At 41.3% G+C, this 27,922-nt stretch overlaps 1 protein-coding gene across 4 annotated transcripts in view; it reads left to right on the plus strand.

The window, feature by feature from the left end:
- The window catches only part of INPP5K (inositol polyphosphate-5-phosphatase K), a 104,657-nt gene that overhangs the window by 59,162 nt on the left and 17,573 nt on the right, over positions 1-27,922 (plus strand). For 3 of the 4 annotated variants that reach the window (XM_073616639.1, XM_073616640.1, XM_073616637.1), the window contains 7 exons: positions 4,956-5,064; positions 6,457-6,573; positions 12,452-12,627; positions 14,198-14,309; positions 17,490-17,599; positions 17,679-17,705; positions 26,349-26,541. In XM_073616639.1, the coding sequence (XP_073472740.1) occupies positions 4,956-5,064; positions 6,457-6,573; positions 12,452-12,627; positions 14,198-14,309; positions 17,490-17,599; positions 17,679-17,705; positions 26,349-26,541 (844 nt within the window). The remainder of the gene's footprint in view (positions 1-4,955; positions 5,065-6,456; positions 6,574-12,451; positions 12,628-14,197; positions 14,310-17,489; positions 17,600-17,678; positions 17,706-26,348; positions 26,542-27,922) is intronic. The other variant, XM_073616638.1, reaches the window with a different exon arrangement.

Consider the following 27,922-nt stretch of genomic DNA (forward strand, 5'->3'; position numbering starts at 1 on the left):
CTTTCCAAGCAGCACATGCTTTTCCTGTTCATACTTTACTTGAAAAGCTTATTTATTCTGAGTGGGATCACCCAGACAAACGTTTTTTTCCGCCGAGAAAGTTTTCAACACTTTATCCGATGGAAGAAAAGTTTATTAAAATGTGGGGAATACCGGCTATTGATGCCGCCATTTCCTCCGTAAATAATAGCCTGACTTGTCCTGTAGACAATGCTCAGATGCTCAGGGATCCTGTAAATAAAAGGATGGAATCCCTATTGAAGGATGTTTTCTCCTTAGCAGGATCAGTGGCCCAACCTGCAGTAGCAGCGATTGGAGTCTGTCAATACTTAAGAGACCATGTTAAGCAGGTCATCAAAGTATTACCTGAACAGCAGGCCCAGGGGTTTGCTAACCTTCCAGCGGCCTTATGCTTTGTGGTTGACGCCATTAGAGATTCTATCGTGCAAACCTCCCGTCTTTCACTGGGGTTGGTGCATATACGTAGAATCCTATGGTTGAAAAATTGGTCAGCCGAAGCACCATGTAAGAAGCTACTGGCTGGGTTTCCATTTCGTGGTGCAAGGTTGTTTGGAGAGGACTTGGATAACTATATCAAGAGAATCTCTTGTGGGAAAAGCACTCTCTTACCTGTCAAGAAGAAGAGTAAGCGTCCCTCTTTCAAACGGACTCTTTCCCCAGCGCCGGGGGCTTCAGCCTCCAGGCAGTCTCGACGGCCGCCTCCATCGGGGTCCAGAGACAAGAGTCAACCCCAGGGACAAAAGAAGTCCTGGGGAAAGAAGCCTACTAGGCAAAACATTAAGACCTCTGCATGAGGGGGCGCCCCCGCTCACTCGAGTGGGGGGAAGACTGCGACAGTTCTCAGAGCTCTGGCAGGAGGACTTCCAGGACAGATGGGTAATCTCCACGGTAACCTTAGGGTACAAGCTGGAGTTTCAGGAATTCCCCTCTCCTCGGTTCCTCAGATCAAATGTTCCCAGAGACCCAGAGAAGAAGCAGTCGCTCCTTCTAGCGTTAGAGCGACTTTTGTCGCAGGATGTCATTATGATAGTTCCCGCAAAGGACCAGGGATTGGGCTTCTATTCCAACCTTTTTACGGTCCAAAAGCCAAATGGGGATGTCAGGCCCATTGTGGACTTAAGGGATCTGAACCGATTCCTAAGGATTCAATCCTTCCGCATGGAATCAATTCGAACAGTAGTTCCCACCCTGCAGGGAGGAGAATTTCTGGCATCAATAGACATCAGAGATGCATATCTGCATGTGCCCATTTTTCCTGCTCATCAGAAGTTTCTGCGCTTCGAGGTAGGAGGGCGCCATTTCCAGTTTGCGGCTCTGCCTTTCGGGATAGCCACTGCACCTCGAGTGTTCACAAAGATCTTGGCTCCTCCTCTGGCCAGATTAAGGGCTCAGGGTATAGCTGTCATAGCATACCCTGCTCTTGATAGACCGGTCGGTAGCCTCTTTGAAGGGAAACTTGAGGACCACGGTCATGTATCTAGAACACCTGGGTTGGATCCTCAACTTAGAAAAGTCTTTCCTAAAACCAGTAAGAAGACTGGAGTATTTAGGTCTGATTATAGATACAAGCCAGGAGAAAATATTTCTACCCCAGGCAAAGATCACTGCTTTGAGAGAGCTGATTCTGACAGTAAGGACCAAGAAGGGTCCCTCAGTCCGCCTTTGTATGAGGCTACTAGGGAAGATGGTGTCTTCATTCGAAGCAGTTCCCTATGCTCAGTTTCACTCAAGAATGCTGCAACACAGTATTCTGTCGACCTGGAACAAGAAGGTTCAGGCATTAGACTTTCCGATGCACCTGTCGCATGCGGTGCGTCAGAGCCTCAATTGGTGGCTCATACCCGAAAACCTGCAAAAGGGGAAATCCTTTCTACCGGTTACCTGGACGGTGGTAACAACAGATGCCAGTCTGTCAGGTTGGGGAGCAGTTCTGGAACAGGCTGCGGTCCAAGGGGTATGGTCCAAGACAGAGAGGACCTTACCCATCAACATTCTGGAGATCCGGGCGATACATCTAGCTCTAAAAGCCTGGACTATCAGGCTACAGGGTTGTCCGGTCAGGATCCAGTCCGACAATGCCACAGCAGTGGCTTATGTCAATCATCAGGGAGGCACCCGGAGCCGAGCTGCTCAAAAAGAGGTGAACCAGATCTTAGTCTGGGCAGAGATGCATGTGCCATGCATATCGGCAGTTTTCATCCCGGGAATAGAAAATTGGCAGGCGGACTATCTAAGTCGCCAGCAGTTACTTCCAGGGGAATGGTCTCTGCATCCCGACGTCTTTTGGGCCATATGCCAAAGATGGGGGGTTCCAGATGTAGATCTCTTTGCATCCCGATTCAACAAAAAGATAGACAGATTTGTGGCAAGGACAAAAGATCCTCTTGCATGCGGGACGGATGCGTTGGTGATTCCGTGGCATCGGTTCTCACTGATTTACGCATTCCCGCCTATTCTGCTACTACCACGACTCCTTCGCAGGATCAGGCAGGAAAGGAAGTCGGTACTTCTGGTGGCCCCCGCTTGGCCCAGAAGGACTTGGTATGCAGAAATAGTAAGGATGACGGTGGGTTCCCCGTGGACCCTACCGGTACGCCCAGACCTGTTATCTCAAGGTCCAGTGTTCCATCCTGCCTTACAAACGCTAAATTTGACGGTTTGGCTATTGAGACCCACGTTCTGAAGAGTTGTGGGCTCTCAGGTCCTGTCATATCTACCTTGATTAATGCAAGGAAGCCAGCTTCCAGGATGATTTATCATAGAGTCTGGAAGGCTTATATAACCTGGTGTGAATCCAGAGGTTGGCATCCCAGGAAATATGTCATAGGTAGAATCCTTGATTTTCTACAGATGGGATTAGAGATGAAGCTGGCCTTGAGTACCATCAAGGGCCAGGTTTCTGCTTTATCAGTTTTATTTCAGCGGCCACTTGCTTCGCATTCTTTGGTCCGAAACTTTATGCAGGGGGTGAAGTGTCTTAATCCTCCGGTTAAAGCGCCCCTAAACCCCTGGGACTTGAATTTGGTCCTGGCTGTGTTACAGAAACAGCCTTTTGAACCAATAAGTCAGATTCCTTTGGTCTTGTTGACAAGGAAATTAATTTTTCTGGTGGCCATCTCTTCTGCTAGAAGAGTATCAGAATTAGCAGCCCTTTCCTGTAAGGAGCCTTATTTGATTATACACAAGGATAGAGTGGTACTACGCCCTCATCCTAGTTTTTTACCGAAGGTGGTTTCTGATTTTCATTTAAACCAAGACATTGTTCTACCTTCCTTTTTTCCAGATCCCTGTTCTCCGGAAGAGAGATCTTACTACATCCAACGAATGTAGAGAGCAGTTAAGGCCTATCTAGGGGCAACTACTCAGAACCGCAAGACGGATGTTTTGTTTGTGCTGCCAGAGGGTCCCAATAGAGGACAGCGTCAAAAGCTACCATTTCTAAATGGATTCGACAGTTGATCATTCAAGCTTACGGTTTGAAACAGAAGATTCCTCCGTTTCAGATCAGGGCACATTCCACAAGGGCTATTGGTGCTTCTTGGGCAGTGCATCACTGGGCCTCTATGGCTCAAATCTGCAAGGCCGCAACCTGGTCTTCAGTTCATACATTCACCAGATTCTATCAGGTGGATGTGAGAAGGCATGAGGATATCGCCTTTGGGCGTAGTGTGCTGCAGGCAGCGGTACAGGGTCCTCAGGTCTGATTGCACCCTTCTTGGTCGTGGTTCCCCCCCTCAGGTAGCATTGCTCTGGGACATCCCATCAGTAATTACTGTGGCTCTGTGTCCCGTGATGTTCGAGAAAGAAAATAGGATTTTTTAAAACAGCTTACCTGTAAAATCCTTTTCTTTCGAAGGACATCACGGGACACAGAGGTCCCGCCCCTCTTCTAATACACTATATTGCTTGGCTACAAAACTGAGGTATCCCTGCAAGGGGGAGGGATTATATAGGGGGTTGAACTTCCTGATAGGGTGTGCCAGTGTCCAATCACCAGTGATACCTATATAACCCATCAGTAATTTACTGTGGCTCTGTGTCCCGTGATGTCCTTCGAAAGAAAAGGATTTTACAGGTAAGCTGTTTTAAAAAATCCTATTTTTCGGTGGGATGGCCCATGGGCCCAAACCTAAAGCTCTGTAAGGGGCCCAAAAATTTCTGATGGCTGCCCTGGCTGTAAATATCCTATCTTAAAGCCAGGTACATGCTATCAGTTTTCTTTCATTCATCCCAGCAGGCTGAACCAAAAAAAAAAAAAAAAAAACAGAAGCGCTCAGGAGGAGCCACTGTACTAACAATGCAATTTTAGTACAGCGATCTCCCCGCTGAGCTGTTATGTTCTGACGGGGACTGCCCCCAGCCAGAACACACCGGTCAGCACTCACAGCCTTTGGCTGCCAGCACTGATCTGATACTGATCAGATGCTGGTTTTCCAGCATGCCCTTTTGACAGAAGCTGGCCAGGCTGGTGTTCACACGTGGGCCGAATGTCGGCCGGTTTCTGTTGAACCTGTTGATATTCGTCACGTGTTTACCATACTTTACTCTTGAAGCCCCATGCTGGGGTATTTGTAATTTGACACTTTGAAAAATGACAACAAATAGCTTGATTAACAAATTTGCGCTAATGAATCTTAGTTGAAGCATTGAGAGTTGAGAATTTCAGTCAGATAACTGACAAGAGTGATAGTTATGGCAAATAACACATGTATTATAGCTTAGTAAATTGAGCCTCGTGTCTTTTAGAGCTTGTTCACACCAGATATGTCTTTTGCTGTCTTTTGTGCTTTTCTGTGCAGATAAAGAGCATTAACATGACACTGTGCCAAATACTGATGTACATATATGTGTGTGTGTGTGTGTGAATCCATGATACAACAAAAAAAGAAAAATCCCAGTTCAAATCTACATTGTTAATATTGTCTGTATTTTAGACTGCAAGAAGTGAATTCAAAGATAGTAAACTTCCTATCAGATCTGGCCTTTGATGACCCATGGAGTCTTTTTCTTATGGACATTTTGGCTCCTCTAGGTTATATAAAGGTATGTATCTATATTTAATTCTTTGCTTGAAAAAAATTGGTCATGTTGTCAAATGGTTCCATAAACCACATCTCTATGGCGGGCAGTACTGGTCTGTAAAGACTGCATGCAGTTCACAGGATGATGGTTGATGGAGGACAAACTTCTATTTCCCTTTTTCTTCTATTGGAATGCAGCAGCTCGTGGATTTACTAGAACTAGATGAGGGTGCGCTTCCCTAGGTACCAAAAGGCCACTTATCTAAAACTTACCTTTTATGATTTATAATAAAGGTTATGTAAATTACCATAACAGGTATCCCTACAGGGTAAGGTCAATGCCATTTTATATATGAACCAAAGTTCTATCTCTATGTGGTAATATTTACACTTACCAAGTTTAATTGGTGAATCTTCTCTTGATATACACATATAGACAATATGAGGATTATTATATCCTCTTACATTCAATATAAAGGCTCCAGGCTATTTAGAGGAAACTCAAGATCTACTCACCACCACCAACCGGTATGAAGAGATGGGGGTACATCTATCTCTCCTCCCATCTATTAGCCATGTATAAAAATGTGATGAAAAAGAGAAAGTATACTAGTAAATACGATCTTACTAAAGCTACGGGCTATCTGTCTTCTGCCCCATGAAAATATATATATCTCAGATATGTAATACGTTTACACTCATCCATGCATAAACTATCGGCGCTATATAAATCCTGTATAATAATAATTGTGATCGGTTCTCGATCTAACTACACAACTAAGGATCAGATTATCATACGATTGCTTCGAAAACTGTATTTTTCATCTGATCTTCTGATCGTGTGTAGTAGGCATAAGGTGTAAAAGTAGTTAATGACACTTCTAATATAACATTACTTAAAATAATAATAAAGTCAATATGTTTGCCAAATGCTATCAGGAAATTGACCATACAGTATATTGCTGCATGACTTGTATTAACCATTAGGTTGCTTTGGTAATTTTGTGTCATTTTACTAAATTTGGTTCCATCATTTGATAGGCTACAGTAAAAGACTGATATTTTGACTCATCATGAAATATTTTATTTTTATAATAAACTTAGCATCAGAAAGAACTTTTCACACTACACTAGATTTTATAAAGAACTTAATAATGGCCTATGTGGAATCTTATTAATTCTGCCATTCTAATATTAACACTCTTGTAATAAGTAAAGGAACCTGTTCATAGATTTTTGCAGAAAAAAAAGCAATGGAGCACAGCTTGATTTCTTTAAAGCCTAAATCTTGTCTGTCAGTAACCCTGATCAATATGTTATTTTTATCTGTAAAATGATCATACTGCAATAAACGTGTTAGTCTAAACAAAATGTCTATTTGCAGTGTTTGACATATCGCTTTCATGTATTTCAGCTTTCTTCAATTCGGATGCAGGGGCTGCTACTACTGACCTTTGTAAAGCACAAGCACATTCCCTTTGTACAAGACATTCGTACCAATTACATTCGCACTGGACTGTATGGCTACTGGGTGAGTGATCTGTCAATAATAAATGGTAAAGCCTGGTGCACACAGGCCGAATATCAGCCGGGTCTACAGAAACCGGACGAAATTTGGCCCATGGGTACATCAGCGTGTCCAACAGAAGCCAGCCGAAAGGGCATGCTGAAAGACCAGCATTTGATCGGGGCTGGCAGACAATGGCTGCCGGTGTGGTCTGGCGGGGGCAGTCTCCCTGTCAGAACACGATAGCTCAGCGGGGAGATTGCTGTACTAACATTGCATAGTTGGTACAGCAAGCTTCTCAGTCGTTTTCTTTTTTCGTTCAGCTCACTGGGTTGAATGAAAAAAACTTAGTGTGTACAAAGCTTAAGGCATGCCTTAAAACTGCAGTTTAGTATATTTAATTTTTTTGGTGGGGGATATGGCACCAAACATGTTGGGTATGTGTAACGGTTTGCATACCTTTACCCGCAGGCTGCTACTTCTGTTAAAATTCATCACATCTCTCTCACAGCCACCAGATATTGCCCTGTGAAGGTTAACATCTGCCGCTGCTGCTTAGAGAAGTTGCGCCACTCACCCACCCGCTTCTGCCCTTTCTGCCATTCATAGGCTTCGTATTACACTTCTACAATGTATCTTGTTCTGTGTATGGAGGAGGAGCAGTTTAATGACGGGATCTCCTCTGCTTGTTCATAAAAAGTGATGTGTTTAAAATACAGTGCATCCGGAAAGTATTTACAGTGCTTAACTTTTTCCATATTTTGTTATGTTACAGTCTTATTTCAAAATGGGTTAAATTTGTTATTTTCCTCAAAATTATACAAACAATACCCCATAATGACAACGTGACAGAAGTTTGTTTGAAATCTTTGCAAATTTATGAAAAATAAAAAACGAAAAAATCACATGTACATGTGAATACAAGTATTCACAGCCTTTGCCATGACACTCAAAATTGCGCTCAGGTGCATCCTGTTTCTATTGGTCATCCTTGAGATGTTTCTACAACTTGATTGGAGTCCATCTTTTGTAAATTCAGTTGATTGGACATGATTTGGAAAGGCACACACTTATCTATATAAGGTTCTAGAGTTAACCGTGCATGTCAGAGCACAGACCAATCCATAAAGTCCAAGGAATTGTCTGTAGACCTCCGAGACAGGATTGTATCGAGGCACAGATCTGGGGAAGAGTACAGAAAATTTTCTGCAGCATTAAAGGTCCCAATGAGCACAGTGGCCTTCATCATCTGTAAATGGAAGAAGTTTGGAACCACCAGGACTCTTCCTAGAGCGGGCCACTCGGCCAAACTGAGCAATTGGGGGAGAAGGGTCTTAGTCAGCCTTTCTCTGTAGAGAGAGAATAACCTTACAGAAGAACAACCATCTCTGCAGCACTCCACCAATCAGGCCTGTATGGTAGAGTGGCCAGACGGAAGCCGCTCCTCAGTAAAAGGCACATGACCGCCTGCCTGGAGTTTACCAAAAGGCACCTGAAGGACTCTCAGAACATAAGAAAATTCTCTGGTCTGATGAAACAAAGATTGAGCTCTTTGGCCTGAATGGCAAGCGTCATGTTTGGAGGAAACCAGGAACCGCTCATCACCTGGCCAATACCATCCCTACAGTGAAGCATTGCTGGGGATGTTTTTCAGCGGCAGGAACTTGGAGACTAGTCAGAATCGAGGGAAAGATGAATGCATCAATGCACAGAGACATCCTTAATGAAAACTAGCTCCAGAGCGCTCTGGACCTCAGACTGGGGGAAGGTTCACCTTCCAACAGGACAACGACCCTAAGCACACTGCCAAGATAACAAAGGAGTGGCTACGGGACAACTCTGTGAATGTCCTTGAGTGGCTCAACCAGAGCCCAGACTTGAACCAATTGAACATCTCTGGAGAGATCTAAAAATGGCTGTGCATCCATCGCTCCCCATCCAACCTGATGCAGCTTGAGAGGTCCTGCAAAGAAGAATGGGAGAAACTGCCCAAAAATAGGTGTGCCAAGCTAAAAAACTTTGTTTTTTACCTCAGTATATCATTCTGGCCTGCACGCATCCGGGATCGACGGGGGTAGGTGAGATACCATGCCCCAGTAAATGGGACCATTACTTAGTGATATTATTCAGTGCTAACCATGATGTTCCAAAGACAACAACTGTACCAGCAACAATGCCCAATAGACATGTGCACACTGAAATATTTCATTTCGGAATTTCGTTTTCGTCCAAAAAATACATTTATTTAGTTACTCCCGAAATTCGTTTTTATTTATTTCGGTTTTCATTAAAAATTGCATTCATCCGAAAATCCTAATTAAGGTCGAATCTGTCATTGAATGCTTATGGTGTCTGTCGAATGTTCAAAGAAGATTCGACGGAGCAGCTAAACTGTACGACGCCGTATAGTTTACCTGCTCCGTCGAATCTTCTTAGAACTTTCAACAGACACCATAAGCCAAAGTACTGTGTACTTAGTTCTAGCTATTATACTGCTCCTCCTCTTTGGTTACAATCAGCCAATAACATTCATCATCATCATTATTTTTATTTATCTTTCCTCCCCTACGTCGAATCTTTCCTCCCCTACGTCGAATCTTTCCTCCCCTACGTCGAATCTTTCCTCCCCTACGTCGAATCTTTTCTCCCCTACGTCGAATCTTTTCTCCCCTACGTCGAATCTTTTCTCCCCTACGTCGAATCTTTTCTCCCCTACGTCGAATCTTTTCTCCCCTACGTCGAATCTTTTCTCCCCTACGTCGAATCTTTTCTCCCCTACGTCGAATCTTTTCTCCCCTACGTCGAATCTTTTCTCTCTATGTAGAATAATCTTGGACTAATAGAGCTAAGGTTAGGCACATTCGACCACAGGTTTGATGGACACAGATTGTTATTGTCATCATCATGTCGAATCTCCTATCTATATCGAACTGTTGTAGCAACGAAAACGAAAATAAAGCATTTGTTTATGTCGGATCTTTCGTTTTTCGGACTCTGCACTTTCGTTATCGTTTGTTAAAACGATAATGAAAATACCTGAAATTCGGACGAAAATGCATTCGGACGAAAACGAATGCACATGTCTAATGCCCAATGCTATTCTAATTTTGGAGTTTTAAAGTAACCCAACGTAACATATTATATAAGTAAGTGATCTATTATCTAACTACAAATGGATAAATACATCCATATCTACATGTCGTGGTAATTCACTCATTATTTTACATTTTAATTACTTTGGATGAATTGCTCTTTTCTGTTACATCCCTGAAGTAGGACAAAAACACTGTTTATTCCGAAACGCGTTGGGTGTGAAAAAGAGCCCTCGTATAATTTACTGTTTGGTAACAACACTAAACTTATTGATTCTGTAATATGTTCCGTTGAATTTATGATACACTATGTTTTTAATCTATGTTATGTCTAAATAAAAAATCTTTTTACTCTTCATACTTTGCTACACATACTTATTATCTAAATACTCTTTAGCAAGTGCCGTTAAAGTCCACTTAGAGGAATTTCTTTTTTCTATATACATGTGTATTATTGGATGTGGCACTGCCTCTCTCTGCCTAGGGAAGCAAATCACCCCATATTGAAGCTAAAAGACTTGAGGCTGTAATTGGTGCTTCTGCAATATATTGAGCAAAGGCTGTGAATACTTATGTAAATGTGATTATTTTTTTTTTTTTTTTACCAGTTGCCGACCAGCTGCCGTCGTTATACGCCCCTGGCACGCGCACCGCATGATGTAGAATCTGATGCCGTGCCCGTTGGCTGCGATGTCCGCCGGGCACCCGCAATCGCTCCTGAGAGAGACAGAACAGAGGTCTGTCAATGTAGACAGACAGATCTCCAGTCTTGTTCATACTGGCTATGAACAGCGATCGGTCTCCTGCAGGCAGTCACAGTTAGAAACACTCCCTAGGACATATATTTAACCCTTTGATCGCCCCCTAGTGTTAACCCCTTCCCTGCCAATGGCATTTATACAGTAATCAGTTGCTATTTTTAGCTCAGATCGCTGTATAAATGTCAGTGGTCCCAAAAAAGTGTCAAAAGTGTCCTATCTGTCTGTCTACCGCAATGTCTTGGTCCCGCTAAAGGTCGTAGATCACCGCCATTGCTAGTAAAAAAAATAAAAAAAATAAAAATGCCATAAATCTATTCCCTATTTTGTAGACGCTATACTTTTTGCGCAAACCAATCAATATACGCTTATTGCGTTTTTTGGGGGTTTTTTTCCCCAAAAAATATGTAGAAGAATACATATCGGCCTAAACTGATGAAGAAATTTTGTGTGGTTTTTTTTTTTTTTTTTTTTTTTTTTTTTTTCCCAATGTAGGATATTTATTATAGCAGAAAGTAAAAAATATTTGTTGCCTTTTTTTTTTTTTTGTTTATAGCGCAAAAAATAAAAATCGCAAAGGTGATCAAATAGAACCAAAAGAAAGCTACATTTGTGAGAAAAAAATGACATAAATTTTGTTTCGATACAACGTCGTATAACCGCACAATTGTCAGTTAAAGCAACGCAGTGCCGTAACGCAAAAAATGGCCTGGTGATTAAGGGGGCAAATCCTTCCGGGGCTGAAGTGGTTAATAAATTGGCAAAGATTTCAAACCAATTTCTTTCACGTTGTCATTATGGGGTATTGTTTGTAGGATATTGAGGAAAATAATTCAGGCCATTTTGGAAAGGCTGTAACACAACAAAATGTGGAAAAAGTGAAGCACCGTGAATACTTTCCTAAAGCACTGTACATGGCTGCTACTTTGTAAGACACGATGTAATGCACTTTGTTGCTTTTGGATCTATGTTTTTTTTTGTTGTGTGTATTGCCCACAAGGCACTGTGGTTTTGTTTTTTTCTTTTTTTGTTGTAAAACTGAAAAAAAAACTTTTCAATAAACATGACCTGATTAAAAAAATAAATACATGGCTGCTGATGGACTGAAAAATTTTAAGAGGGAGAGAGAAAAAAAAATCAACAGCTATACTGCCCTATTTGATCACACTGAATATAAAACAATAAAGAAATAATATAAAGCAAGCGATATAATATAACTGCTGTGGTTGACAGTTTGTTAGCATCCAGTCAAGCACTGGGATGAGTACAGGAAGCAGCTGAGCTTGATTATTTACAAGCAAACTATGCCACGGTCCAGTCGATGTCCAGAGGGTCCAGCTCCACTTCGTGTTCCTACAATAAACCATGGGGACAGCACAATAGGTCAGACCTGTTCACCTGCCTGTCAGTTCACAAATGGGGTCATACCAATACAGAAATTGCAAATGGAAAGGCTTCTCTGTGGCTATTGCAATCCTTATCAATGCCAGTCAAAGGGATGGGGTAAAATTGCTACTTTGCCTAGGGCCCCATTCTGCCTTCATCCGTTTTTGGTAGTAGTAGGAAGTATTAGTAGTAAAATCTTCCATCTACATTTCATCATGCAAGTACAGAAAACCTTAATGGACAGAAATATGTGGGCTTTCATTGTTTAATTTTTCGCCCTGAAAATCCTAGTTATTGGCTACCTTGCTCATCTTTTTGCTATTATTACTTTGAGTCACTGGCCAGGAACAAGTACAGAGAATTTTGCCATTTTATAGATTTTTTTTTTACTTGTTACCTGCTTGTTTCAGGTCAGTGTCTGGTATGAAAGGCAGACACAGCCAGGAAAGTAGCATTTTCAGACAGAAGTGGTAGCCCATATGGTACTCTTAAGACAGGTCTACTTCACAATTTACAGATCAAGTCTGGTAGTTGTGGCATGGGAAGAGAATTGAAGAGTCACCTTAGGAGTTTGCTGCCTTAAGAAGGTTTTTTTGACTCATGGGATTGATTATCATTGTACTGTGATTGTAGTATTTCAATAAATGTTTTTATTGCTTTATAAAGGGTAACAAAGGAGGCGTGACTGTGCGTATGTCTGTATACGGACACATGTTGTGCTTCATGAACTGCCATTTGCCTGCACATATGGAGAATACTAACCAAAGGCTGGATGATTTTGAGAGGATGCTGGAGGCCCAGCAGTTTGACGGGGAAAGCATTGGTGGAATTTTGGATCATGAGTAAGTTTAGATGTGCAGCACTTTTTCAGTATTTTTATTGCCAAGGTTCCAAGGTTTAAATGTAGTACAGTTGAACAAGATGAACAAGCAGCCCAGCATGTCATACAAAGTGCAGTACAGTCAGTCAGTCTTCAAACATGATTTAGCTCATGGTTGAGATCTAAAGTTTCTGCAACGGAACTCGTATCTTTTGCTTTTAACAACTTCAATACGGGCACTTTCATCCCCTTCCTGCCCAGGCCAATTTTCAGCTTTCAGCGCTGGCACACTTTGAACAATTGCACAGTCATGCAACAGTGTACCCAAATTAAATTTTTGCCTTTTTTTTTTTTTTTTAAGTCAGAGCTCTATTTTGTTGGTATTTAATCACCACTGGGTTTTTTATTGTTTGCTAAAAAAACGAAAAAAGACAGAAAATTTTGGGAAAAATATAGTTTTTCTTAATTTCTGTTAGAAAAGTAGTTTTTCTCTTTCACTGATTCGCGCTGATGAGGCTGCACTGATGGGCACTGAAGGACATTGATGAGGTGGCACTGATGAGGTGGCACTGATGAGGAGGCAAGAATATGTAGCACTGATAGGCAGCACTGATGGGCACTAAAAGGCAGCACTGACTGGCATCACTGCTGGGCACTGACTGGCATCACTGCTGGGTACTGTTGGGGCTGCACTGATAATCAGGACCGGATTATCTGTGCAGGTTTCCCCTGTGAGGCAATGCCGCTGATCGACTCTCCTTACTCTGTCAGTGTGAGGAGAGGAAAGCCGATAACCTGCATTTCCTTGTTTACATGTGATCAGCTGTGATTGGACACAGCTGATCACATGGTTAAAGAGATGCGTCATTGACTATTTACTGAGATCGGGGATGCGCCATGTTCCAGGTACACCACCACCATTTGCCTATACGTGCAGGCAGGAGATGGTTAAAGTTTTAAAAAATTATTTTTCATTTTTAATCTGCAACCACTGTAATTATCTGTTATATACAATGCAATGTGGCAACCTGGAGTCATTCTGTACACAGATGGTGTACAGAACGCTCCCCAGAAATGTAATTTCCGTCTTTTATGATTTGGCTTACAGGTTTTCCCACAAGTCTGCACTAAGATACAAGTCAGATTTGGGACAACACTTGCAACAGAAATGTCATTTTAGTGATAATACTCCCTATGGGAAATCAAGTCTAAAGGGATGTAGACCCTGCCACTTTCATCATTAGAACCCTGCACGTGCAGCAGCTGATTGATAATTAAAAAATCACTCCCATACGGGTTCACTGTTCACATGGACACAGACATACCACTATTTCTTCAGGATAACAAAAGGTAGAAATCTGCAACAAAGTTTGTTAAAATCCCTGTAGATAGATCACCCAGAGGGGAATTTTTTTATCTCAACAAAAGTGGGGCTACTCTTTAATGTCAAGGTAGTATACTCTTTCAAGGAAGAAAATACATAAGATTGTTAAGAGTAATGCACAGCTGACTTTGTGCAGAATGTGATGCTTTACTGTCCCTATGTATTTAGTTTGATGTCCTTTAATCCTGGTTCATCCTCTATTAAACAGTATGGTGTTTTGGTTCGGGGACCTGAACTTTCGAATTGCCGACTTTGGAATCCACTTTATTAGAGAAGTGGTAAACGGTAACCGATATAGCTTACTTTGGGAAAAGGATCAGGTAAGTTGGTGAGACAGCATTCATATATAAACATTAATTGAGTGTGTGTGTGTGTGTATGTCTGTCAGTCTGTATGTATGTATGTATGCATGCATGTATGGTCAGATTCTCTGTCAGGTTTTAATTTCTGTCTGAGGTTTTGTTGTGGAGAATCAGTGACATGGAACAGCACTATAGCTCTGTCTGTATCCTTATTGAAGACTTCTCCTCACTTCTTGTCCTGGGGACAATGTTGTCACCAACACAAAGAGTAAAAGTAAAGAGAAATATCCCTATAATGCCGCGTACACACGGACGGAATTTCCCACAACAAATGTTCAATGTGAGCTTGTTGTCGGAAATTCCGACCGTGTGTAGGCTCCATCGGACATTTGTTGTCGGAATTTCCAACAAATATTTGAGAGCTGGTTCTCAAATTTTCCAAAAAATCCGTTGTCGGAAATTCCGATCGTGTGTACACAATTCCGATGCACAAAATTTCATGCATGCTCGGAATCAAGCAGAAGAGCCGCACTGGCTAATGAACTTCATTTTTCTCGGCTTGTGTCCGATCGTGTGTACGTGGCATAAGAGTGGGAACTGACAAATTAAAAGGAAAAATGTGCACATTGAGCCTAGCATGTCGGGTATATGAGCTAGGTGGTATGGATTCCCCATCATGCTGATACCATTTGAAATGCTATTTTAAAGTATAACTTAAAGAAAAAAATCCAGGTATAGTTATTTTTACAGATCCAGATTGGACCAATGTAACTATGCATATACCGTATTTGTGGAATCCCTCCAGAAGGAGATCACTGTAGTAGACACCAATACTACAGTGATCTCCACTAGCTTCTGGGTCTTGTGCTGAGCAGCTGCCATGTTGCATTTTGAATACAGGAAGTTGCCTATTTGGCACAGGCGCCGCACAGAGACCGCTTTGTAATTTCTCAATGAATGCCAAGTGTTCTCTGATTGGTAATGTTAAGCTATGTAACAATATCCATATCTGGAATTCTTTAAGATTAAACCTTTTCTAGCTTTAGAGAGCAGTGAGGGATTAGAATCGCTGTCAGGTTTTTTTGTGTACCTGTTAGGGAGATTCATCTACCTATCTGTCCTGGTGATCGAAGAGTCAAAAATAATCCCAGATTTTGAGTGGTCTTCAGAACAGGAATAAAGGGGAAATCTTCCAATGAGTATACTAGTTCTGGTGATCTTGGCGACCTCCATGAATTTCTTTCACTTTGGAGGGATTTCTACTTCCTGTTGTGCCTATAGGACAGGAAGTGAAGGAAAATCTCCTCAATATGACACAGAAAAAGGGTTCATAAACCTCTCTTACTGTAGCCACAATGCAAAAAAGTTTTGCCTTCATTTCTACTTCTTTTTTTTTTTAATCAGAAAAACGAGTTTAGTGTACAAAACCAGTAAATGTACATACAGTTAGAAAACATGTGCAGTAATAAGTGCAGACACAGCTTCATTTACATTCAGTCAGGGTATAGATTTACAAGTGTATGATAGCATAGACTTCTATGAATATATAAGCAGTGTATTTGTGCTGTGCACTTAAATTGGATTGTGTATCTTAAGTGTGATTCATTTCTACTTCTAACAACAGAGAGGTTTATGTCTGAGGAGACCTTCAGTAGGAGGTTGCTTAGGTGACATGAATGCCCTGGGTTTGTAAAAGAGCCAAATGCGGGGCCAGCACTTTTGTGAATGCTCTGGGTGCAGAGGAGCGCCTGAATGGTTGTGCTAAAAATTGGTTGTGTTGGTCTTCCACAGCAAAACACACAAAGTGTATATGTCTACTGATGCCAGAAATTGCACTAACTTTAGAGAAGTTGTGACATAATTTGTTGATTACATCTGAAATTTTGCTACAAAGTAAATTATTGAAAGGTTTTTAATCCCAGTATTGGGTGGATACCCCCATTTGGTTTTGGGACTGTGAGTAGGTTCCAATAGAAACCTTGAAACTATTCTTCCAAAAGAACTGGTGCAACCACTACTTGTGCCTAAAGTTGGTGCAAGGCAGTCAATAAATATGCTTTCTTTTGATCTGAAGCACATTGGAAGTTAAGAAGCGAGGAGGGAAGGTTAAAAATGAAATGACAGATTGGATCCAGAGGTCTGGCATGTCTTGGAAGCAGACTGGCACAAAGGCACCAAACACAGAACACATGCAATCCAGCCCTTTTTTTCCCAGCTACCTTGTGCCTGTGCTCTGCCATTGCTAAGTGGGTGGTCCCCAGTTGGAAACTCGAGTTTATGAAGTATGGAATGGATGAGGTTGTATGTGTCTGGATATAGGAGCCGATATAAGCCAAGCACTGACCCTCTTCCCATGGATGTGTCTCTCTAGAAGATGGGACCAGTAGTGCCCATTGTTCTGTGTGTGTTTTCAGTGGAAAAGGCAGGAGAGAATGTGTCATCTTGGAGGTGAGATACCTTATTCTCCTGAGAAGCTGGACAGGAGGAGGCAAAAACCACAAGTTTAAACTGCTTGCACTAAGAAATTTTAGAAACAAAATGCTACAGGTACCACAATAAACTGAATACAATCCAACTCTTCTTCTACCTGAAGAATAGTATAATGTGCTACACACTGCATATTGTGTCCGTAAAAGCCAGGAACCAATGTAACTATACAGGGAAACCCTGTCTTACTATATCCATGATTCTAATAATAGTAGAGTTTTAGGCTTCAGCTGTCACTGTGGACATAACCTCTAGAGGTTTTTCAGGGACTGAGAGCCATAAAAATAGACCACAGCCCTGGACCTGAATAGCACCCTAAGGCTAAATACAGACATTGCTCTATGTGCCAAGGTGAGACCCTAATACAGCATCCAGTGCCCAAAGCACACAAACTTTTACACACTAAATTACAGGCCAGCTCTGCACAGTGGCCGGTAAACACCAAGGATAACCTGAAAAAAATGCTACTGTAGATGGCCGAGGACATAAGCCATTAAATCCTGATAGAAGTATCAGGGAAAAAACTTAATGTTGAAAAAAGGAAAAAAAAAAGAATACAAGTCCTGTGTCCTGTACTGTACAATTAGGATAGCACAGTTATCTCTAAATATAGGGGTGGGTATTATCACACCATGTTTATGTAAATGTACTTTATAATGTTTTTCTTGTGTTGGCTTAATTGCATTGATTCTTTTTCTTACTACTTTATAGTTAAATATTGCCAAGAAAAAAGAACAGTTTCTGCAAGGTTTTATGGAAGGTCCCCTAAAATTTAAGCCTACGTACAAGTTTGATCTGAACTCGGATGTGTATGACACAAGGTAAAATTAGAGGTGATGTAGACCTCTGAATATAATATAATTACTTTTAATGTTACTCATTTATATTTTTCATTTCTAGATGGAAGAAGTCACTGTTTGGATTTAAGTAAGAGTAAAGCATTTTGTATCACTAAACCTAGTTGTAGCTGTTACTAATATATGAAAATCTATAGAATATTGACATATTCAAACATTTAATTCACTGTATTTGCCATGTAGAATCTAAATCCTATCATGTTTAGGACTGGCATTGATGAAAATGTAATGTTGGTTTAATACATACATCATTTTTTATTTTTTTTTGGTATCTAGTAGTAGAGTCTTATATAATGCTAGCCATTGATTATTACAGAAAGTTTGGAATGTAAGCGATACCCTTTATTGTGTAACTTAAAGAGGAATTACACCTTATCCAAGCACCACAAACCAAAAAGGCTATATCATTCATTTTTAAAATCCGTTCATGTCGCCAAGCTTTATTTTGCTGAGAAATCACATTGCAAAACACCCCTTAGCATTTCTTGCTGTGGCCATCTTGAGTAAGTGTGATTAATGTAGCATTTTCTTCCTGGAATCTATCTGCCCCCTAGCTCAGGCATGGAGGCAGGTGGGTGTGCTTATCTGAGAAAACACCTCCTCCCCTCCTACAAACTCCTGGTATTTGTAATATCATTTGCTTAGGCCTGGAAACCAAAAAGTAATTGAAGAAATGTTAAAACAAGGTTTAAAACAAGTAAATATAATACACCTTCCTATTTATTCACTAATGCTAGCAGCATAAGGATTAAAAATAGTCAATGTTAAATGATCGAGTGAAGTTCTGCTTTAAAGTGGTGTTAAACTCAAAATAACCAATAACTGCCACCCCCTCGGTTTTATCAAGAAAAAAGTGCTCTGTGTCTGTCTGTTTTTGTTTTATTCCAATTTTAAATACCTTCTCTCACAGCATCTCTGTGCTGCCACATGTCCTCCTCCTCTCTGCTTCCCCAATCTAAGGAATGCGGAGGGAGGGGCTGAGATACCCCTCTGACATCAGTCGACCAGCAGAGGAAGGTCAGGTGACCGCACATCTGTGTACTTTATATATCTTGATAAAACAGAGGAAATGGCAGTTATTTATAAATGGTATTTTCAAGCCACAGGGAAGAGCATCAGGAGGGGAGGGGCAGGGAGGAGATCGCCTCGAACTGACAGACATAGAGGGAGGGGTTGAGGGAGAGACTCAAAGCAGAGAGCAGGATGAATGGAGGCACATAAATTGACCAAGGTATCATGGATAAGCAGCCAGGATTGCCGTGGTCAGCACACACACAAAAAAAGAAACGATCTGACAGAGAGTAGATATAAAGAGGTGTGCCACATCCCATGAATCAATAAAAGAACAAAAATTCCCCTGGAATGGGATTTTAAAGGCACTACCATACGAGTCAATACTGCATAAGTAAAAAATATATATACTTTATTACAAACTCAAAGTACAAAGCATGTACAAAAAATTGGTTACAAAAGAAAAATTATGTACAAAATACATATGAAGACAAGATACATGTATACATATGGATACAGATATAGGTAATGGGAAAAAGACCATATATAGGGTTTATGAGTCTCCCTGAACCAAACCAACGCGTTTCAGAAAATCCTTCATCAGGGTTCGTAGAGTGAGAGTTGGCATCTGAGGGGTTACAAGATCAAAAAGATTGATAAACATCACATGAAAAGACCCCTCCTCAAGAAAAAAAAAATATGATAAACAGTAAAAACCAAAAAAGAAAACAAATCAAAACATAAACCTCACTTACTTCCAATGTATAAATACAACATATGTATCCATGGAATAACAACAGCTTCATGAAAGTCTCAACGACAATATACACCTGAAGATTGGCTGGAGAGTATCCAATCATAAATAGTATTGCGGAATGACAAATGTACCCAAGGGGTACCCCTACTGGCGCTAAAAATCTACGCACCCCGGAAACGGGTGCAGCATCTGTGTGCAGGCTGGGGTCCAAACGGCTGTGGACCTGGAAACAAAGGCACAGCAATGTGTAGGATAGAAGAAGGGGAGTAATATAAAGAAAAAACAGGATTAAATGTTAATTTGTAAACATACCTGTCAGCACAAAACCAAGGGTGTGACCTTCAGTTGATAGGATGGGGGAGAGGGCTGTGAACCTGGACTTATACCCAGCAGGCTGTAAGAAAGTGAAAGAGCCTGGTTATGGGGAGCTAAGCTTGGTCAGAGTGGTGCTAAAAAAAAATGCAACATGTAAAAAAGGAAACTGGGCAGATACCCCAAAAGGAGCTTGGGTAGTTTAAACCATAAGTAACCCCAGTACAACCCCAGACCTAAGTGCGCCTAACTTACTTTCCACCACGAAAACTGCCAGCACAGACTCAGCATCCCACTCCAGCTTGGAGGTCAGACTGATTGAGTCAGCACACACAGGGGGACACGGGAACAGGCAGGATCAACCAGGTATTTTACAGCATAGAAAGGGACAAATTAAATGGAACAAGCAATATGCTATAGATCATGCCTTAAAGGAACAAATTTTTTTTTTTTTTTTCCTTTTAGGGTTACAACCGCTTTGTTATTAAAGATGCATGCTTCAAGAACCCCTTAGGCCCCTTCCTCATGCATTCTACAATTGTATACTGCCTGAAGAATGGGCTAAGGAGTTTCCGAATGCCTGCAACTTTAATAGCTTAAGTTAGTTGATAAGGGGTATAACTGAAACTTTTTGGATGTTGCCGCCCCTCTTATTCTTTAGTTTCATATTGGAAAGTAGGGGTGGGTGGATCACAAGAGTAGGAGTATTTCTTGTAGCCAATATATCCTTTGCTTGTATAATGTGGCTGGAGTTGTCTTTTAACTTAGAGAAGAACATTATCCAGGATAATGGTAACCAGTGACCCTAAAATCATTACATTTGTATTTCATGTTTGTAAACTTTTTCAGGTATTGTCATTGAAAGCATATTTATCTAGTCCATTAAATGTCTGCTAGAAGCTAGTTTGAATTGTCTGGCTGCTGAATGCTCTATAGTAATCAGTTTGCCCCAGAAATAAAGTTATTTTTACATTTTTTTTGTCATTGAAGATAAATACAATTATTGGATACATCTCTAGGGAAGTGTATTGTCTCCATATGTCAACTGCAGGGCTTAAATATTTAGAGCAGAGATGACTTATCCACGGTTCTAAATCTAGCTAGCCTTATTCAGCATAAATACCATCTTTTCAACATTCTTGAGTCTGCGTTCCGTTTATTTTTCCTCTTTTATTTTTTTTTTTTAAAGACACCTGGGCTGTAGGACATTGCTAGGTGTTTGAACCAATATTTACTGCCTTTTTATGTTTTCAGCCCAGTAGTCCTTTACGGTTGGCAGCAATAAAAAGAGAAATGCTGTTATGTGTTAAACTAGCAGAGCATCTTGTGGACTTTTAAGGTGATGCCAGATGTACATTCTAAACCCTTACTATGTTTCCATTAAGAAAGCCCTGGCTTGAAACCATACACACTGCATTAAGGCATGTACTTTCTCTGAGTGCGGCTCAAATCAAAGTGATCTCATGCTTTGAGTAGGTCTCTTAGTTTCAAGGCAGCTCATCTGTTTTTGACATGTGCACTGATGTATACAGGTCAATGGAAGGGAATTAATCAAATAAAATAAATGCATGTTATTTGGAACCCCAGTGAGATCTGTAAAAGGACCCTAATTCAGTTACACCTAAGCTACAATAGGATCTGTGTACATTGGCTTTTGATTGTGTCTGACTTTGAACTTGCTTTCCCGACTTAGGAGGCACTTAAATTCAGGTTAGAAGTGCTCATGAAGGAACTCAGAAATATCTCAAACAGACTCACAGGCTGATTACGATGAAAGCATGCTATGTTTGCACATCTATGCAAGCCATTGAGCAGTGATACAAGCTGACAGATAAAATGCTCCTCAGGTGCTCATATATGCAAATATCTAAAAGGCTCCTGTGTCAGAGGGGAGTGCCCCCCCCCCTTTTAAAAGAGCAGCTCCATCCAAAACAAATATTTCCATTCTAGGCATACTGCTGCAGGGCTTGGCTGACCCCCTTTTGTCTTCCCTTTTTTTAGGTGAGACTGGCAAAGTTCTGTTTCCTGGGTCCAACATGATCTGGACCTGTAGTAAGCTAAGCTGAAATGCTAAATTCTTTGTTAATACCTACAACAAAAAGTTTGTTCTTGCTCAACAGTGGTCATCCTATATTATTTCCCACCGGGCTCCTGGACAGCAAGGATGATCAAACAGGAGGTTTGGTCGTGCACCCACTCTGTCCAAAACAAAGTATTCTGTATTGGGTGGAGTTGTTCTTTATTATATACTGATCAGCTGTAACTTTATGATATTCCACCTAATATTGAGTAGGACCCCTTTTTGCTGCCAAAACAGCCCTGATCGATCGAGACATGGTCTCAGCTAGACCTAAGTATACTCTGCTATTTGGCACCAAGCAGTCAGTAGCAGATTCTTTTAAAGTGTTACTAAACCCAGTAATATGAAAATAGTTCATCCGCCCCCAACCCACAGTGCCCACAGCTTATAAATATTCTTCTTACATTAAAATACTGCCACTATATACCTTTTTGTATGCCACGGTTACATGATAAACTGCAGTTTCTCCATTGTTGAGAGTTCAGGAAAGAATGGATGTCAATATCATGTGACCTGGCTATCTCAGGGAACAAGTAACTGTTCTCTCCAGCATAAAAGACACAACTGAGCATGTGCGGGTCGGCTACTCTGCCTGTGTTAGCTGGCTTTCCCCAGATAGACAGTGCAGGAGGGGGAGGATCTATGCATACAGAATAAAACCGCTTTTTTACACAATGCAGAAGATTAACCCCTTAAGTTAGTTCCACAGTGAGTATAACAAGCATGCTATGCTGCATATACAGACTAATTTTACTGTTGTGGGTTTAGTAAAACTTTAAGCCCTGTAAGTTGCAAGGTGGGGCCTCCATCGGTCTTGTTTTTGCAGCACATCCTGCAGATGCTTAATGAACTGAGATCTGGACAATATTGAAGTCAACGACTTCATATACCATTGTTATGTTCCTAAAACCATTCTTGCAGTGTGGCAGGACGCATAATCTTGCCGAAAGGGGCCACAACCATCAGGGAATACTGTTTCCATGAAGGGATGAACTTGTCAGCAAAAATGTTTAGTTAGGTGGCTTGTGTCAAATAAAATCCACATGAATAGCTGGATCCAAGGTCCCCCCCCAGCAGAATATTGCCCAAAGCATCCCATTGCCTCTGCCAGCTTGCCTTCTTCACAGTGTATTTTGGTGCCATCTCCTCCCTAGGAAGGTGACGCACAAGCACCCAGCCATCCACATGATGTAAAAGAAAAGCTAATTCATCAGACCAGGCCACCCTCTTCCATTTCCCTGTGGTCCAGTTCTGATGCTCATGTGCCCATTGTAGGTACTTTTGATTGTGGACATGGGTCAGCATGGGTACCCTGACTGGTCTGTGGCTTCACAGCCCCATACACAACAAACTGAGATGCCCATTTTTTCTGCTTTCAATATATCATCTTTGGGGACAACGAGTTTGCTTGTTGCTTAATATTTCCCAACGACTTTCAGATGCCTTTGTAATGAGATAATCAGTCTTATTCACTTAAAATGTCAGTGGTCATAAAGTTATGGCTGATTGGCTTAAATGATTGGCTTAAATGTCATAGAGCAGGAGTAATGGTGGATTTTCATGCCAGAACTTAATGGGAAGTGAAGACAGGTAATGTGCATGTGTGATGTGCTTGTATGTGGATAAAATTATCAGGCTTTCTTCTAACATACAATCGTGTACCATCAGCAGCTGCCTGTTTGACTCCCATTTGTTCATCATAACATAGACATAACTTTATCACTGTTTAAAACTAACCCATTATTTCTGTGTTTCTTGTGTAAAGGTTGATTAATTATTATACAGTTGGTATGATTGATGATAAAGTTTTTTCACAGAGCTCTCTACCCCGTCACACAGTGAGGCCAATAAGACTATGATACAAATTTTTTAGTAGCCATACATGACCCTGTTTTTATAAGTGAAACAATTAAAGTACAACTAAAGGAAAAACTTTTTTTAGTTTTGGATAGAATGCAGAGGGATTAGAACGCTTGTCAGTTTTAATTGCTGCCTGTGTCCTCGTTATGGAGATTCACTGTCTATATTTATGCTGCTTACCATCATCATTGAAAGGGAAAGTAAAAGAAAATCCCACATTTTAGGTTGTCCTCAGAAAAGTAATAGAGGAGAAATCTTCCAATAGGCACACTAGTTCTGATGATCTGGGGGTTATCAAGGGATTCCCTTAATTTGCCAGGATTTCCTCTCACTTCCTGTTTGGCTATGGGACAGGAAGTAAAGGGAAATCTCCGCAATGGGACACAGATAGCGAAAAAAAATTGACAGCAGTTATAACTCTCCCTTACTCTATCTAAAATGGGGGGAATAAAGTTTTGTTATAGTTCTACTTTAATTCAAGCATCAATTACAGTGAGCAAGTGTAATGGGGCGTACACACGGTCGGACTTTTCGACCAGACTGGTCTGACGGATGCCGACAGACCAAATCCTGCGGACAATCCAATCGCGTGTGGGCTTCACCGGACCTTTAGCGGACTTTTCCAGTCGCTAATCTGACGGACTTTAGATTTGGAACAGGCTTCAAATCTTTGTCGTAACTCCGCCAGACCCAGAAATCCGCTCGTCTGTATGCTAGTCAGACGGACAAAAACAGACGCTAGGGCAGCTATTGGCTACTGGCTATCAACTTCCTTATTTTAGTCCGGTGTACGTCATCGCGTATGAATCCGTCAGACTTTGGTGTGATCGTGTGTAGGCAAGTCCGTTCGTTAGAAAGTCCGTCGAAAGTCTGTTGGACCAGTCTGGTCGAAAAGTCTGCCCGTGTGTACGCAGCATAAGAGCTTGTTTTTGATAAGCATATTCCTGACTCCCGCCAAATGTAGCGTAACCCATAAGCCGATCAGGCTACACTTTCATGTTCATAGGGCATGTCTATAAAAATCGTACTGAACAGAACGCTGTGTGCATTGTTTAGGCTGTGGCTGCCCATTTTTAAGCACTGCTAAGGTGCTCAGACCATACTAGGAACACCAAACAAAAAACACATGCATGCTTTTTTGCATCGAACAATAAAAAAGCACTTCCAAACATCAGTCACTTAGGGAACAATCCCTTTTTATGAGTACAAAAAGGAGCAGTCCCTGTATCTTGCATTCTCTGTATCCATGCTGTGGCTAAATCAGGGATAAAGATTACAGCATTTGCCAGTGGCAGTTTGAGTAAAGCCAGGTACACACAACCAGTGGGTTCCACGAAAAAAATAACTGACAGCTCCGGTCACAGCCGCTGTACTAACCATGCAAGGCTAGTCCAGCGATCTCCCCCGGCTGAGCTGTTGTGTTCTGACAGGGGCACAGCCCCCTCGCCAGAATGTTCCGATCAGCACTGTCTGCCATTGGCTGAGAGAGCGCTGTTCTGGAGTCGGTCGGCTGCTGGTTTTCCAGCATGCATGTCTGACTGAAGTCTGCCAAACTGACATACACACGGGCAGATTGTCGGACATTTTTATTTTTTTCTCCTTGAACCGGCAAATGACTCCCAACATTCTGCCCATGTGTATGGGGCTTAAGTATGGGCAGATCTCTCAGCAGGATTTATTGCAGATCTGAATGATAACTCAGACTCATTTATGTGGCACATGGCCCTATTACTTTCATTCATAAACAATACTCTTTGCGTACCTAAACCTTTACGGGAACCTGTCACATGAATCAATATTACAAACCTAAATTATTGTTGAAGAGCAAACCCTGAAAATACTTTTCATGTCTTACAAATTATTTTTTGAGCAGTTGGGTAGAAGCTCAAAATTGTGTCCAGATAATTCCGGGCTCTGCCATAACTATGACCATTTGACAGTTAAAAAAGTCTTGTTATTTCCTGCTAATGCACTGTTTATGAAATATACATTACAACATTTTCATCTCAAAAAGCCAAAGAATTACTGTTGAGAGGATAATAAATTATGTGATAAAAACTGCCATATGTCCAGTTTATAAAAGCATTTCAGCCTGTACAAAAGGTTTTTTTTTTATATGGGGGCACAAACCACAATACTGTTCTCAAAAATTAAAATAAAATCCTAAATTTTGAGTTGTCTCTGGGACAGTAACAGAAGGGAAATCCTCCAATGGTGACAACCAGAGATTCTCTTTTTCACTTTTTACTCATTTCCTATTAGGCTATGGGACAGGAAGCAAAGGGAAATCTCCTCAATGGGATACAGAAGGCAAAAAAAAAAATGTGACAGGGCTTATAACACTTTTTTGTTAGTTATCCAAAATGAAAAAAAGTTTAGCCTTTTTAGTTCTTTAAGGAGTGAGCTAGCATGCTAGTGTACATGTTAGAAAATCTCTGCAACCCATTAAGAGTGATTTTTTTTCTCCACTGAAAAGGGAACAATTCTTTTCTGCCCATCCTTAAATAAAAAAAAAGCTATGCATGGTGGTTCTTATCTCCTGTTATGATCATGGAAAAATCTTCACGTGTTCAGTTTACAACTGGGTGCCACTAATATTATGTCTGTGAGAATTATCATAAACTTAGTTGCAGTGATCAGAGTTTGTCTAGACCCCTTGATGTATATCCTGAATAATGTGTTTTATTTTCTAGTGGGAAAAAGAGAAAACCAGCCTGGACAGATCGCATTCTTTGGAAGTTAAAGGAGATTTCAGAAAGTGAACAAGAAGAATCTGTTGGCTCTGAATTTGAGCATATCTTAAAAGCTCATTTAGAAAAATATACAAGCCACATGAGCTACGGTATCAGTGACCACAAACCAGTAACTGGAACTTTCACTTTGCAGGTAATTAACAGGAACCCTTTTTTCTAATACCTGTACTGCTCAATTTTATTGAATGCTAACTGGTAGCTACAAACAAAAAAGAAAACTTAGATCTGGTTTATTGGCCAGAATCTCGTGCCCCTATCTCTCTCCAAAGTGATTTTAAATAAGCGTTAGCAATTTTCTCCTGTCAATAATAATATTTTTATTGCCAAACGCTAGCAGATAAACGCACATGAATGCAGAGTTTTATTTATAACAAAATCATTAAAAGCACTATTAAATTTGCTAGTACAGGTACCTAAACCTGCACTGGGGAGGAAGACCATCATATATGCTGTAATGGACACGTTCTAACAAGAAACCTGCTGACAGGAGAAGTGAGCAGAGGGATAAGCTCACCAGTCTTCTGCTGATCCTTCTCTGTCCAGATAGACCTGGGAGTTGCGTGGTGTCCAGGCTTTATTGCCTAAAGCGGACCTTCAGTCATTTTTTCAACTTTCCATCTATTAAATCTTCTGCCCTGCCCTTGTTGTTTTAACTTTGTATAGTAAACATTTTTTCCTGCCAGTAAATACCTTTATAAAGCCCAATTCTTCTTTCTTGTCTGGTAAAAAGCCTAGGCTTATGACTTCATGCATAGCTCTCTCTCTCACTCTCCTGAGAGTTTGCCAGGAAGAGAGGGGGGGGGGTGAGTCATAAGAGGGCCAATCAGAGCTGCAGAGCTGGAGGTGTGCCTCTGTGTGTGTTTGTGTAAATCCAGGAAGTGAATAGGCAGTGGCTTCAGGTGCCCACAGTTAAAATGGCTGCAGCCAGACTTAGTGGAGGGAGATTTCTGCAGCATATTTGGCAAGTATAGAATCACAGTATATATAAAATAATATGCAAAGTGATTGGAGGAAAGCTTCAGAATGACAAAGATGTTTTACTGCAGTTCCTCTTGAACTAAAAGAAAACAACTCAGACAGTGCTCAATGGACTAGATAATCAAGTGGGAGAACTATAGGAGTCAATTCAGCCATGTACTGTATGTAGGCATTGTTTATTTCATAAAATAGCCAACGATACCACTATGATTCCCATGGGCATGGAGGGGTTAACACCGTCCAGAGGACCAGCTGATAGAGCATGGTGGGGCGCCAATGTCCATGCTGTGGAAGATGAAAACCTGGTCCAAGGGATCCATGATGGCTGGAAACCAGACGTGCCTGAGAGATGTCACTACCGCTCGCTGCAGGATCGTGTGTGCCAGCCAGGAGATAGCTGGGGGATCTGGTGTCACTGCTTGTGGAAGTGTCACTGTCGGTCGTGGTGGAGTGGTTGAGCCGAGACGGGGACCAGGGGAGCTGAGCCAAGAAACCAGCATGCCTGGATGAAGTGCGGCACTAACAGGAAGTGTGAG

This window comes from Aquarana catesbeiana, linkage group LG02 (genome assembly GCF_042186555.1).
Source record: "Aquarana catesbeiana isolate 2022-GZ linkage group LG02, ASM4218655v1, whole genome shotgun sequence".
NCBI lineage: Eukaryota > Metazoa > Chordata > Amphibia > Anura > Ranidae > Aquarana > Aquarana catesbeiana.